Genomic DNA, 11,456 nt, shown 5'->3' on the forward strand with positions numbered 1-11,456 from the left:
TAGCTAGCTCGATCTCGATTCTCGAGTTGAGTTACGGTAAATGACGTCATACACACACTTGTTTTCTTCAAAAAATCTGTCAATACACGTTTGTGTAATTATCAAAATTAGACGACTGACACTGTGATCAACGTCATGATGGTGATGCTGCTTCTTCAAACCTGAATTGGGCCAGAATAGTGTGACTACCGTAATGCAACTTTCCTGACTAGTTGTGTGAGGTCAGTGCTAAAAAACTCTGATATTTACCCGGGGATTTAGCTCATGTGCAAATCGAATGATTGCATCACAGATTTGTGATAACCCCACTGGATTTGTGTGCGGAGAGATTGCATGAGCGGGTAATGGTCACTCACACTAGTGCGAGGTTAACAGTTAGCTTTATATAGGCTAGCAATATAGGATGGGGGTCGGGTGTCCGGACACTTTATATTTTTGAAGCCTTCTTTTTTTGTCTTTGGACTACACTAAAACATTAATTCAATAGTTGTAATCATCTTCTATTTTGTTCTGTATACTATAATATTTCCAAAGACCAAACTACTAAAAATAAATGTTTAACATTTTGTGTACTAAATTTCTAAAATTGATGAAACTTCGCTTGTATTTTTTCCAAATGACTTTCTATTGCATTTTGCTTTATCTAAATTGTATTAACTTTTAAATGTATAGCCTTCTTAATGCATTTTACTATGGTTTTTACTGTGTATTTAATTGTGCCAACACCAACTTCAACTTGTAAACATGATTTTTCCAGCTCTTGCTGTTTTTTCATGTATGATTAAACATGATTGATTATCAATAAGGACCATTTTTTAAAATAAGTATGAACATAATTGATGCAGAAATAAAGAAATAAGTTGAACAAAAACTTTAAACATTTTCGAACAGACATATTACTAGGTCTCTGCTGAAAAAATGAACTGTAAAGAAAATAAAGTAACAAAATGAAAAGAAGAATGAAAGAAATCATAGGAAAAAAAAGTAAGAAAAAAGGATGAAAGTAAGAATGAAGGAAAGAAAAATGTAAATTCATTGAAAGAATGAAAGAAGAAAAGCAGGGAGGAAAGAAGGGAATAGCAATGAAGGAAAAAAGAATAAGGGGAAAGGAAGAAGGAAAAAAAAGAATGAAAGAGGGAGGAAAGAATGAAGGGAGGAGAGCATGAAAAAAAAAATAATGGAAGGAGAAAAATGAATGAAAAGGAGAGGAAGGGAGAAGAAAGCAAAGAACAATTTAATGGAAGAAAATATGAAGAAAAGAAAGAAAGTAGGAAAGAAAAAAAGAACGAGGGACATGAAGCAAAGAATGAAGAAAATAAATGAACACAGAAAGGAAGGCCAGGAAATTATAAGAAATACACTAGAGATCAGGGTGACCAGATTTCACAAAATGAAATACAGGACAATTGGCAAAGCACTCTGCATGAACGGATCGACAGAGCCAGGTCTTAAAATAAAATAAAAAATCTACAAAGGAGGCTACACAGTGTTACTACTTGTGAAAAAAAAAGAATTGGAAGGGAGGGTGAACAAAAGAATGAAGGAGAGAAAGAAAAGTGATGAATTGAGAAGAAAGAAAAAAAAATGAAATTAAAAGAAAGCTAGTAATAGTATAAAAGATTGATGAAAGAAAGAATAAAAGAGAGAAAAAAAGGTTTCTGTCATTCTTTGAAATGAATATAGAAAGAAAGAAAAAAAAAGGAAGATTAATAAATGTGTGAAAGAAAAAGAATAGGAGAGAAACTAAAAGAAAGAAATAAGGAGAAAAGAATGAAGGAAAGAAAAATGTTTCCTTCATTCTTTAAAAGAAAGAAAGAAGAAAAACAGGAAGGAAGGAATTAGGATGAAGGGAAAGAATGAATAATGGAAAAGCATTAGAAGGAAAAAATAAAGTAAAGAATGACAGAGAGGGAGGAATGAGATTGGAAAGGGAGGAGGGAATGAAAAAAAGAAAATAATGGGAGGAGAGAAAGAACAAAAATAAAAAGGAGAGAAAGGGAAATGAGAAGCAAAGAAAAATTTAAGGAAATATAAAAGAAATTTAAAAAGAAGGAAAGAAAGAAAAATGAAAAGATAGAGAGAGAGAAAGGATCAGGAAAGAAAGATAGATGGAAAAAAAAGGGAAAGCAGGAAGGATAGAAGAATGAAAAAAGAAGGATAGAAAAGAAAGACAGAGTAAACAAGTTACAAACTTGAAGCAAACCAAAAAAATCCAATCTAACAAAAATAATACTGATATTTGGTGTTTTTAATATGTAAAAAAAAATGTTTTAGAAATGAATAAAATTTCAAAGTGAAACATTGTCAAACTTCAAAAATTAGATGAAACATCACGGCATCGTACACAGGCATCCCATTACAAGTTCGCACCGATCACAACAGGACTCAAAACGAAAGTTGAAACAACTATAACTCAGTAACTTGTTCCTCCGATTACATCTCCAAATCAGTAATCTGAGAATCCATATAATCATTAAAAAAATCCTGCCGATTCTGTGATTGTTTTGGTGGAAAAACTGTTTATCATGTGAGATTGTTTGCACCATTGAGAATCTGCTCCGATCCTACATGCCTAGCCGCGTTAACCTGCCACACACAGGCAGGAGGCCATGTTCGTTTGCACTGTGGGTTAGCAAGAAAATCACCACAGAAATTGCAAAAGTTTACAGTTATCGATTTTTAGTTGTCTCTGCTTCGTCATCTGTTGATTATTTGATGAAAATTTGTCACTTTTAAATGTATTAACTATATTTTGTTCAATATTCTGAAATACGGGACAAATAGGCGTCCCGGGAAGGGTTTGTCGGGACAAAGGAGCAAAATACGGGACGATCCCGGGAAATACGGGACGTCTGGTCACCCTGCTAGAGATAGATAGAATGGACAAAAGGAATTCAGGAAGGATAGAAGGATGAAGAAATAAAGAAAAAGAAAAATCAGGAAGGATAGAATTATGAATTATTAATGAAAGAAAGAAAGAATAAGGGAAAAGAAAAAGAAGGAAGGAAAGAATTAAGCAAAGAGAATGAAAGCAAGAAAAGAATGGAGGAAGGAAAGAAGAAAGAAGGTAAGACAGAAAGAAAAAAAAAAAGTAGCCCGAGGAAGAGGGAAGGGAGCAAAGAAAATTTTAAGGAAAGAAAGAGAAAGGAAATAAGGAAGGAAAGGAAGAAAAATGAACAGAGAGAGAATAGATCAGGAAAGAAAGCTAGGAAAGATAGGAAATAAAGAGAGATGGAACAAAAAGGCAAGCAGGAAGGATAGAAGAAAGAAGGAAAAAAAGAAAGAAAAAACTTCAAACTTCAAGCAAACAAATTAAAATTCAGTCATCTAACAAAATTTACCGATACATTTTTTTTTAATTTATATTTTTAAATATTGTTAGAAAACTAAAATGTTTTAGAAATGAATAAAATTTCAAAGTGAAACATTGTCAAGCGTAAAAATTAGATGAAGCATCGCGGCATCACACGCACACAGGCATCTCTCTTCACATTAAAAGTTTGCACCGATCACAATTCACAAGACTCTAAACGGCTCGAAGCAAAAGCTGGAATAAGAAAACAACTAGAATGGCTTTATTTCTGCTTAGATCTTGATTTCATTGTTTGAATTCTCAGACTTAAAAAGCTGAAAATTTCATCAAAATCGGACAATAAATAACAAATTTATTGCATTTTAAAGTTTAGCAATGTTTTGTGAAAATAGTTCCATTAGTTCCATGTACGTCATCATGAATATTCATTAGGTGGGCTGATGATGTCACATCCCCACTTTCCTTTTGCTTATTGTTAGGCAGTGGCGTTCCATGGGTCACAGCATTGGGGGGGCACCAACAAAAATTTTGAGTATACTGACCTAATAAAGACATTTTTAGGGACAGTGATTTTCCGTGATCGCGGAAAACGGACTGAATTCACAGAAATGGCCTTTTGAAATGGAAAGTGGCATTTCAAACGGAAAATCACAGAAAACATAGTTTTCCTCAGAATACATAGAACAGCAACAAAAATTACTCCAAAATCTCAACAAAATACGATTATTAAATGGCCACAAAACACGATCTCACTTCACTACAATCATGACAATCCACACATCTTGACTTTATCAAACTCGATCGTACCCCTGGCCCTTACCGCCCGGCGGGGTACGTATAGGGTCAACGTCGGCCATATCGAAAACATTCACACGCACTCATCATGTTTTATTTTAACAACACGGTCGTGTGTTGCTCCCCTCTACAGCACGATATCATGTAGGGTATCATTTTAAAGACAATTAAATTATCTTTTTATTGGTATCAATTTCACATTAATATTCACAAAAACCGAGGAGGGATTACCAATCAAATTTAGATTACCAAATTTTTTTTGAGGGGTTTACAATAATTTCTTCTTTCTCTACTATGTTTCTTTCTTTCTCCCTCTTTTTCTCCCAGTTTGGGGGCTGTATTTAGGTAATTAGAGCAAATTTATTATTTTACACATAAATAGCATAATTAATTCATATAAAAAATCCTAATATTTCATAAATAATAAACATACAGTCTTGTAGATTTCATCGCACACTACCCTTGTGCAAATTTTTGCGGCAGTCGCACAATGTATGGCCAGGATCTCGGCTCGGGGGGGGGGGGGGAATTCATCCCCCTCCCCCAGGCTGTGAAATCGGTCCAAATAACTCGGCTCTATGATAGAACTGGTAAAGGAATATGATATTTTTTAATGGATGACCGTAGTGCAATAAAAAATTATTCCGTTTATAAACAAATAGACATTGATAAAACAAAATAGAAGTACATGTAAGTCTCCAGTGTTGCTTTGAAAATAGAATTTGAAATCCTTGTTTCAAGTGGTAGCTGATTCCAAAGAACAGAAGCCTTATGGGAAAAGGAGTTTCCCATTTGGGTTGGGTTGTTTGTGTTCCTGGTACTATGAGACCCAAGTTGTGCTGCCTGAAATTCTGTGTAAATGAATGGACTGGGATCTTACAAACATATTTTTCATTTAAATCAGATTTTCATCATTCAAAGAGTGGAAAGTCATCCTACTTTACAGAATATCCATAGATTTTCCAGTGATACCCATCTAAAGGGGCTTTCACAATTGCTTGTGCGATCGGATTCACGACCGCTGTAAGCAGTCGCACCACCAATTGGGAAAGGGGCTTTAGGCAATAAAAAACCTGTATGTACAGTAAAAGTTAAAGTATTTGCCCACAAGCTACCCTACCAATTTCTTGTATTAATTTACCAAAGGATTTTTTTCTTATAAAATGATCATAATTTTGTTTACATCCACAGAATATTGAACATCATGGCAAATCAGATTCCTGTTAATATCCAGTCTTCTCTGGCTATATGTTCATCATTGACCAGTCTCATTGGGAAGTCTTTTGGGCCAAATGCTCAGCTAGTGATGTACACCACCTCCACAGGAAAGGTTTTGCTGACAAGTGATGGGAGATCAATTCTTGGAGCTCTGCATGTGTCTCATCCCATTGGTCGTTGGCTGATTGATAGAGTCGTAACTTTTGCTCACCAAACAGGGAACCACACAAAGTCATTTATTTTTATTATGAATAAAATGGTGGAGGATATTTCCCATCAGATAACCACTTCTTTGCATGGTCCGGATCTGAGATGCAAAACCGTTATAAGAGAACAAGTCATACAACTTGTCCGAGCACTCAATGTTGTAAAGCAGGATATCTTCCCAGAGAAGGTCCTACCTGCTCTAATGGCAAAATCTCAGTGTTTTTCAGCTTTTGACTTTAAGGCATTAAAAACATTTGGGGAAAATTTGATACACACATATCTACAAGGCAGAGTAAGCTTGAGACAGTCAAATTTCATGTCGAAATTACTTTGGAAATTCATTTATGGATATGCAGGGAGTACTGAAGCATCTATATTGTCTATAAAGGAGGCTGTGCTTGCCTTACAGGATAACTTCCATGTAGCTTCTGTCAAAGTCGTGGGTTTACCAGTGGAGTCTTCGAGCATAAGAAAGGGAATAATCCTTAGCAGATGTTTTGTCAACAAAGATTTGAAGGAGAGAAAATGTGGAGTTGAAAAGAAGAGCATCATAATATTTGGATCTGATATTTCTAAGACTGCTGTAGAAGCAGATGCCACAATATCAGCAAGGACAGTGCAAGCTCTTGTTCACAACATGCAACACACAAGACTTCAGATGATGAGAATTGTCAATCTACTGCAAGATAATAACATTGATGTTGTCTTATGTTCAGAATGTCTTTCTGCTACCCTCTTATCTCTTCTTCACCATGCATCTATAACAGTCATCCAAGCATTACCTGTGGAGGAGCTGCAAAGACTAAGCCATTTTACTGGGATCAACATCCTATACGAAATGCCCAGGGAGTTTGATGATTCCTGCATTGGGATTGCAGAAGAAGTTCAGGAAGTCACACTTGGTAATCATCGTTACAGCCAAATTGTGATGAGAGATGGACCAGTGGGAGGTCAGCTTGTTCTATGTGCCCCAAGTGAAGGTATGTGTATGGTGCTGTCTCATGCTTCCATGGGTGCAATAACGTGTGTCAAGATGTGGCTTGATGGAGATGATGATATAATTGCAAGGTCAGTTGGGACTGAATACTTATGGTCCAAAGACCAATCTTACAGTGCAGCTTCCAAAGTTGAACCTTCTGAGATCTGTATGAAGCCCAAGCAGAGAAAAGCATCTCAATCAGTGTGTAATGGAAGCATTATGGAATGTGAAAACAAAGGTGAGATGCAAACAGGATATCTAATATCTGGAGGTGGTGCTGCAGAGATCATTGCAAGAGACATACTCACTCAGAATCTTCCTGTGCACAAAGATAACTACCACCTGTACACTGCCATCAGAATTATATCTAATGCCCTGCTATGTATACCTGAAAGAATCCATCGGAACTCGTTTGCTGCACAATCCAAGGACAGTCGCTCATTTATCAAGATTATCAACGACATGCAGAGCATGTGCAGGGACCAACGCTGTGAAGCATGGGGCATCGATGGGCAAACTGGAGAGCCAAGTTGCACATTCAATAGAGGTGTTGTAGAGGTACTTAGGGGAAAATTTTTGCTGTGGATCAATGTCATTGAGGCTGTCATTGAACTTCTCAACATGGATACCATAATTCCAGTGCAGGGGAACTTGAGAGGAACTGGGAATGAAGATGATAAGTTTAATATACCAATATGATGTTGTCAGAGAGACCACCTGATGTCTAGAGATCATCTTGTGCAGGAAGACTTGGAAGCAAGACTAAAAAAGGTATTTAACCCTAGACTTACAGGCCTGAATTTACAAAAGGTGTTTGTACCCTGGTATCTGATCCAATTATGTAACTGCTGAAGGTGCACACATGAACAATATGTGCTTTAATAACTGCAATGATACCTCCTCGTTTTAAACTTCTTTTGTGAATTTGGGCCAGTATGTCTCATGTTGCCAGAATATAAGGTGTTTTATGATGATTTTAAAGTAGATATTAGTTTTGTACGACTAGAAGTTTTACATGCTTTTATAAATCATTTTTTTTGTAGGCACCATCTATTCCAACATTGTCATTCTTTCTGGTGAAGAAAAAAAATGAAATGTTCAAAGCTAACATTTCATGAAAATTGATTTTAAAAATCAATAGCTTTGTAAAACATCAATAAGTATTCTAGGATACTGTTGAAATCATCATTTTTTCTCAATTTATATATTTGTTAGTTTCCATTTCATTTCAATTACTCTTACCTTGATTCTTGATTTTTCAAGTTTAATATTTTCAAAGTATTTATTTGCATTATCCATTATCTCCTTCAAATTTATCTAACTTTCATAACAATAAAATATTTTGGTTTGTTTCATCCCCTTATCTTATTGTTTGTATTGTTGAATATAGAAGAAGTCAGCATGGAAGATTGGATGACTGTTGGCTACTGGTTGAAGAAAGAGTACATACACCTGTAAGTATATCTCACCTCTACATAAGAAGTCTATTCTTTTATTCTCAATATGGGTAGGCCTACTCTTACAGGGGGCAGGGGATGACCACTACTTATGAATTTTGCAATTAGTGAAAGAAAGAAGGTCTGTGTATAAACATATGTCAAGAAATTCCCTGAAATTCAGTGTAGAAAAGTACAATATGTGTTATATAACTCTACATGTTGAATGTGATACATTGTATTTTACTGAGTAATAGAATTATAGAATGTACTCAAGGAGCACCCAGCTCATGTCGGTAATATATAAACTCAAACTAAAATGGCATTTCAAAGTTATCAAGTTTTAAATGTGAACAATGCAGTACTTATGATTCTGCTTATTTTGTAATTAGATTAACACAATTTAGGATTGTAGAGGTTTATAGATAATGGTTATCAGCAACATTGAAATGAAAGAAATTGAGTGATCTAATTGAACCATTATTCTTTATTCATTATTTTGATTTTAGATTAAACTACTCTAGAGGGGGCAACTATCCATAGAAGAGGTTACTGATGAACACATCCAAGAATGCCTTCATTTATTCTATGTTCTCAACGAAGAGGAAGTATGAAGGAGGAAGAAAGAAAGAGAATGAGGAAGTGAAGTCCTGAGGAGAAGGGGTGGATGGAGGAGGAAGAAGAAGGAGAAAAGGAAGAAGTATAAGAAAGGAGTAGGATGAATCCTCTTGTGGAAGTTTTAAAAAACTTCAATAAAAATAAAATGTAGACTCATATTTGTTATGTAGATTATACTCTTCATCATTCCATGAACATCATTGAAATTGAAAACTATGATTGTTAGAATGCCTGAAAAGACATTTACATGTGTCAAGTTTACTTTCGCTCTGTCTGAGGTATTCCAGAATTTTTGCGTATACTACGGAGACATTCTCTACAACGCACCAATTCCTTTGAAAATGCAAGTCAAATCATAATGGAGAGCTGAGAGGCTTTTGTTGAAAGTTGGTGGACCAGGACAGCATTGGAATCTGTTGACTCTGGACTATGACAAATTTGCAATTGTTTGTCTGGTGCAAATCTTCGGATGATTTGCTGTCCCTATCCACCAATTTTTCGAAATAGCCTCTCAGCTCTCCATTGTTATTTTAATTGCATTTTCAAAGGAATTGATGCGTCTCTGAAGTAAATGCGAAGACTGTCTACTTCTACTGCAGAGTGTACATTTACTGTCCCAAACAGTACTGCTTGCTGTGAAAGTCAGGATCATAAGTTTGTAATCAGATAAGAAAACAGAATTTTGAGCATTTTTAAGAAATGCATGATTTTGTAAAAATTGTGATGGGCATTTGCAAATTATGAGACCATGATATTTGATGCCTTAAATTAGTCTTAATTTCCTTGTACACATGCAATTTCAAATACTTTATTCTTCTCCAGTATTTGAAACCCTGTATTGACTCATATCATGTGTGTTGCTAGTGACTCTGGCACTCTGTTAGCAGAGAGATGTGAAGGTCTTGCCGCTCAGCATGAATTTGGGTGCGTACCTGCGTAAAAGCTGATTTCAGCGACAAAAAAAAAAAAAACCTATGCTCTTTGGAACGGATTGAAGCAGCCAGAGCAGACTTCAAACAAACGAAGAAGAATATAAATTTTTACATGCTATGCATTGGAACAGAAATTTTAGTATGAAAATGGGGTTCTTCTCTGTTTCTCATACCCACCACACTTTACATACCGAGTCCCTCCACCCCCTCCTCCAGGTGTGATGCACCAGGGGAGTGTTCCAAGAAAGGACTTGTGGATGTTTTATCCAACAGTTACCATAGTAACAGTGTTTCTAAGCCAATCAGAATCAAGGAAAGATGAGAGATCTGACAACTTGTTAGATGGAAATTGTTGATGGAATGCTCCCCAGGGGCCTGTTTTTATATATTTTTTTGTGACTGTAGCATTGTGCTAAATGTCATGCAATTCTTGATTTTATGTGGAAGAGGTTCATCGTGGTGAAGGATCGAGTAGAAGAAATAACCAGTTGTCTCACGATGTATCAAACGTCGCTCTCCAACTACGTGTGATACATCGTGAGACAACTGGTTATTTCTTCTACTCAATCCTTGATTTTTTTGCTGCTGATTTTAATACTGTAATGGCAAATTTACAGTACGTGGAATATTGAACAATATTGATGAAATTTTCCATATTTTGTTGATTGTAATTGATCTAATTGAACAAATATATTGAGTTGTGTTTGCCCGGCTTGACCTATTAAACGGGATGAATAATATTAGATATGAAATGAAATGTACAGTAATCAAGTGAATATTATCTACTACCTTCCATTCAGAACTAATTCATGTTTGTTATTACTATATTATTCATTATCATATAACTGACCCAAGGAGTATTTCATGACACAGATAGTTGTCACTGATTATCACAAATTATTGACCTTTTAAATTAAAAAATAAAATTTTGTGATAGATTATGATGCAATTTTCCAAAAATGAAACTATAATTCACATCTTTTCTTTTCATTTTTTTTATTCCTTTTTTTTTTCTTTGTCATATATATATATATATTTTTTTTTTTTTTTTTTTTTTTTTTGGGGGGGGTGGTTATCTCTACACCAGTGTTTAACTTAAGCAAGTTTTGATGTGCTTCTCTACATCATTGCTGCAGGATGACAGTTAACCTAAAGGAGACTCAGTTATACTCCCCAATATTCCATAGTGGACCAAACAATGATGATGGAATGTACAATATTCATTTCTTGTTTTGTGCTTTTTTGATTGAGTAATGTCTACTGGACAAGTTTGAGGTTGTGGATGTTTGGGGTCCTGTAGAAGGAGGAGGGGGCCGTGAGGTCCAGTCCTTCGTGATGCATGGTGTAAGAGTATGTCATAATTGTTTGTGTGGGATGCAGTTCTGTGGTCTGATTTGGAAATAAATCATCAATTATATGAAGATCGAGACATGGCACATCTTACCGTGCAGAGTTCTACATCATCAAAGATAAGTTTATGGCTAAAATTGTTATCCTCTATATAACAAAGCAATTTCAATTTCTAACCATAATGATGTCAAAATAATTGAATGATTTGCTACAATTCAAAACCAAAGGCTTGGAATTCATTAAAATTGATGTTGGTATTCTCAAAGTAATTTGAACCTGAATTCTTACGATTCCATTTATATTTTCATAAACTATGCCAAATGTTTTTTTTTGTTTTAATTGGAACAGAATTTGACTGGTAGTAAGGTGTCCAGTGGCCCTAGAAGTCAAGTCCACCTCAGAAAAATGTTGATTCGAATCGATAAAAAATCGAACGAGCATACCACATACAGACCAAGATATGCATGTATCTGTTTTGTGATATTTTCAGTTATGCTTAATGGATTTTTGTCTTTTTATTAATATCAACTTCTTGTTGGGGTGGACTTGTCCTTTAAAAGAGACAGTGAGTAGAATTTTGAATAAGCAAGAGAGCACCAAGTGAAAGG

The 11,456-nt window shown here is 35.3% G+C and overlaps 1 protein-coding gene across 2 annotated transcripts; it reads left to right on the plus strand.

Moving 5' to 3' along the window:
* The first annotated feature begins 10 nt into the window (after window positions 1-10).
* On the plus strand, window positions 11-9,580 carry LOC129276776 (Bardet-Biedl syndrome 10 protein homolog). Of its 2 annotated transcripts, XM_064115723.1 has the most exons (5): window positions 17-221; window positions 5,300-7,283; window positions 7,903-7,966; window positions 8,458-8,538; window positions 9,074-9,523. In XM_064115723.1, the coding sequence occupies exon 2, from the start codon at window positions 5,313-5,315 to the stop codon at window positions 7,209-7,211; it is 1,899 nt and encodes a 632-aa protein (XP_063971793.1). In that variant the 5' UTR covers window positions 17-221; window positions 5,300-5,312; the 3' UTR covers window positions 7,212-7,283; window positions 7,903-7,966; window positions 8,458-8,538; window positions 9,074-9,523. The 2 variants fall into 2 exon arrangements, with proteins under 2 accessions (XP_063971792.1, XP_063971793.1); XM_064115722.1 differs by having other exon boundaries at window positions 11-221; window positions 8,458-9,580.
* The last annotated feature ends 1,876 nt before the right edge of the window (window positions 9,581-11,456 follow it).

This window comes from Lytechinus pictus, chromosome 2 (assembly GCF_037042905.1).
Source record: "Lytechinus pictus isolate F3 Inbred chromosome 2, Lp3.0, whole genome shotgun sequence".
In the NCBI taxonomy this organism is placed as follows: Eukaryota; Metazoa; Echinodermata; class Echinoidea; order Temnopleuroida; family Toxopneustidae; genus Lytechinus; species Lytechinus pictus.